This window comes from Gossypium hirsutum, chromosome A07 (genome assembly GCF_007990345.1).
Source record: "Gossypium hirsutum isolate 1008001.06 chromosome A07, Gossypium_hirsutum_v2.1, whole genome shotgun sequence".
In the NCBI taxonomy this organism is placed as follows: domain Eukaryota; kingdom Viridiplantae; phylum Streptophyta; class Magnoliopsida; order Malvales; family Malvaceae; genus Gossypium; species Gossypium hirsutum.
The window spans coordinates 52,425,335-52,428,192 of NC_053430.1; the positions used below are offsets into that span (position 1 = coordinate 52,425,335).

The window sequence follows — 2,858 nt, forward strand, 5'->3', positions numbered from 1 at the left end:
CTTAATACATGCCTATTTACCTGATATAAGTTGCCTGCGAAGAATGCTAAGATGGAACGATTTGAGGGAGTCAAATGGGCTGTTAGGTTGGTGATTTCCCCCGTCACAAGATTGATTTCAGGAAAGGATGCGTCTTTCTTTGGATTGAAATACTCTGAAGTATTGGCATTGCAAAGAACTCGAATGGAATTGTAGTAAAGTTCTTTCACGTACCAGGTTGCCCTTGGGCCCTGTCAATCCATCATCATCAACAAACATTATTTTACTTCCATTTGGGATTCAGTTTGATTAGTAGTATGGAATTATATTATTTACCCAGTCATGGCAGGAGAGCATGAAATGATCAACCCCAATGCTTCGATTCCAAAAAGGATACTTGTTGGATATGATTCCAACATAATCGACTACCGTCCGCTCCATCACAGCTTTATCGCGGATGATGGGATCGAAGAGATGCTTTAGTATCATCACCACACTAAAAGGAAGGAAATAAACATGTGCTTCATTAGGATCCCATGTACGATACCTTGTATCCTGTTCCATCAAGCTCATGAACAGTCCTTCCATGGAGTATATATCTTTGCATGATCCGTAATGAAATAAAGGTGGTTCCCCTTCTTCATAAACGAATATCTTGAACATCTTTTCCATTAACAGATAACTCCTGATAAAACACAGCCAAAAAACAAAGCAACTGAGAATCCAATCCAAGTAGTAGTACAAGCTTGACTTCTTCAAGTAGACAACATTTTAATTTTATAAAAAACAAATATAATATAACATTTCAAAGCAGGTAATTTTTTTTTGCCGACAGGGTTAAGCCGGGAGTAAAGTAATAAATTTAGTTTAGGACGAAGTCGGTTCAAGTGTATATAAAAGTAAAAAATCAAAGTTGAGGTTGAGCAAGCTAGAGAACCACCTCATATAGTTGCCATTAAAGATTGAAAAAAGAAAAGTTCATGAACTAGCTTTATATCATTACATATTTAAGTAAGTTGGAAAGATAAGTTTGTCCAATATTTCTGTTTAATAATTAGTAATTTATATATCTTTTATTAAAATTTTAAATATAATTTGTTAATATTTTCATATTATAGTAACTTGATTTGTTTAATAAACAAACTTCGAAGTCCGGTCGGTTGATTTAAGGTTACGGGACTTAGAAGAAAGAAGAAAATGAAAAAAAATATTGGTAGAGTACCGGTGAAATGCGTGAGGGTTCCTGTAAATGTTGCCTTGGGGAACGTAATCGGAGTCGGGAAGTTCCAAAGTGCTTCTGTTACTGGGGTTTAACGACGCATCCCGTATCAAAGCTCTAGCTTTAGCAAGATCCGCTTCTACCATCTCCAGACTTCCATCTCGGTGTTTACCTCTTCTTTTAACGGATTCGTCGTTCCAAATCCTTTCCAGATTTATATATTCTTTGGCCTTCTCCTTTCTTTTATCCTGCATAACCAACAACAGCGAAATAAATGAATTAACCAAAATCAATGGCTACATAGAGGGAGGTGGAAATATATATACAATGGCATGACGGGAAGAGAAGGGTCCTCCAAGGGATGAAGTCCATGTCCATGGAGATGCCAAATAATGCCATGAAAGTCCTTTTGAAACCTTGAAAACGACAATGGCGGAAGCCGCAGCTATGGATATCACTGCTAAAAGAATTAAGCTTGACTGATGTTTTCTCGTGTACCTCCTCATCTTTGTTGGGGATCTTTTTCTTATAAAACCCCCAAGTAATTTGGGTTGTGTTAGATCAGTTGGATTCAGCTCCAACTTAATAATGAAATTACAGTTCCTGTTCACACTTAAAATATCAATTTTTACCTATTTCTGTTCATCATTAATTTTACATGATTTGGATTCTAAAAGTAATAAAGAATTGATGGTTTGGATCCAGCAGTTCAATTGTTTTTTTTTAAAATTTAATATTTTATTAGAATCTTACTAAATATCAAACAAACCATTTAAACGAATTACCTATTTTTTTAAAAAACAAAAATCAAAATTGGGTGGATCAAGATGGCTTGTTTATGTTCAAGTTTTTACAGCATGATCAAAACTAACAAATGTAAACTAAGCATGACATATCTAACTTCAAAAATAAAAATGAAATCAGATTCACCTGTTGAAATAAATTAATAAAGCACATTAAACTACATAACCATTTTTAGCAGAATTTTTTTTAATGTATCGTTCTATTTTTTTAACATAGCAATACCATCATTTTAATAATTTATATGTTTATAATTTTTAAATAGTTAAATTAAATATTTTAATATAAAGTGTAATTTTACTATATACTAATTTAAAATTTTATAAATTATAAAAGACCTAAGCATTAAATTTTTCATTTTAAGAGGACCTAAACTCTTGTCGACCCCCTCCATTCAATTCATTCGAAATTGGACCATTCAAGAGACAAGACATGAGCCATTAACGGTTCTTATAGCCACCTAGTCTGCCACTGTGTTTACGATATGAAGAAAATAAATTCACATTGTAAATACAAATTTCAAGTTTAAATAAGATATAAAAAATTAGATTAAATAAAAGAATTCTATTTATAAAATTTGAGTTGTAATCTTTAAATAAATTCTTTGATTTTTCTCTTCAATGGAGTTTCAATCTAAGGGTCGTCTAGACTTTATTTTAGATAGATGCAAGGACCATTGATACTTGATCTTGAAACTAAGTTTGGAGAGATACTTAAATTTTTTATTTGATTTAGATTAAAAAGTCTTTGAGACTTAATCTTAAATCAATGAACTCTGCTTCAAGCGTCATCAAGGCTTGATCTTAAAAAGAAGTTTGAAGAGAGTTTGGATCTAAGGGTCTTTGCAACTTGATCTTGA

The 2,858-nt window shown here is 32.5% G+C and overlaps 1 protein-coding gene across 1 annotated transcript in view; it reads right to left on the reverse strand.

The window, feature by feature from the left end:
* The window catches only part of LOC121203723 (probable glycosyltransferase At3g07620), a 2,850-nt gene extending 871 nt beyond the window's left edge, over positions 1-1,979 (reverse strand). The window contains exons 1-4 of the mRNA XM_041074167.1: positions 1,525-1,979; positions 1,202-1,446; positions 316-664; positions 9-230 (exon numbers count right to left, since the gene is read on the reverse strand). Coding sequence (XP_040930101.1) covers positions 9-230; positions 316-664; positions 1,202-1,446; positions 1,525-1,704 — 996 coding nt within the window. The 5' untranslated portion in view covers positions 1,705-1,979. The remainder of the gene's footprint in view (positions 1-8; positions 231-315; positions 665-1,201; positions 1,447-1,524) is intronic.
* Between the last annotated feature and the right edge of the window lie 879 nt (positions 1,980-2,858).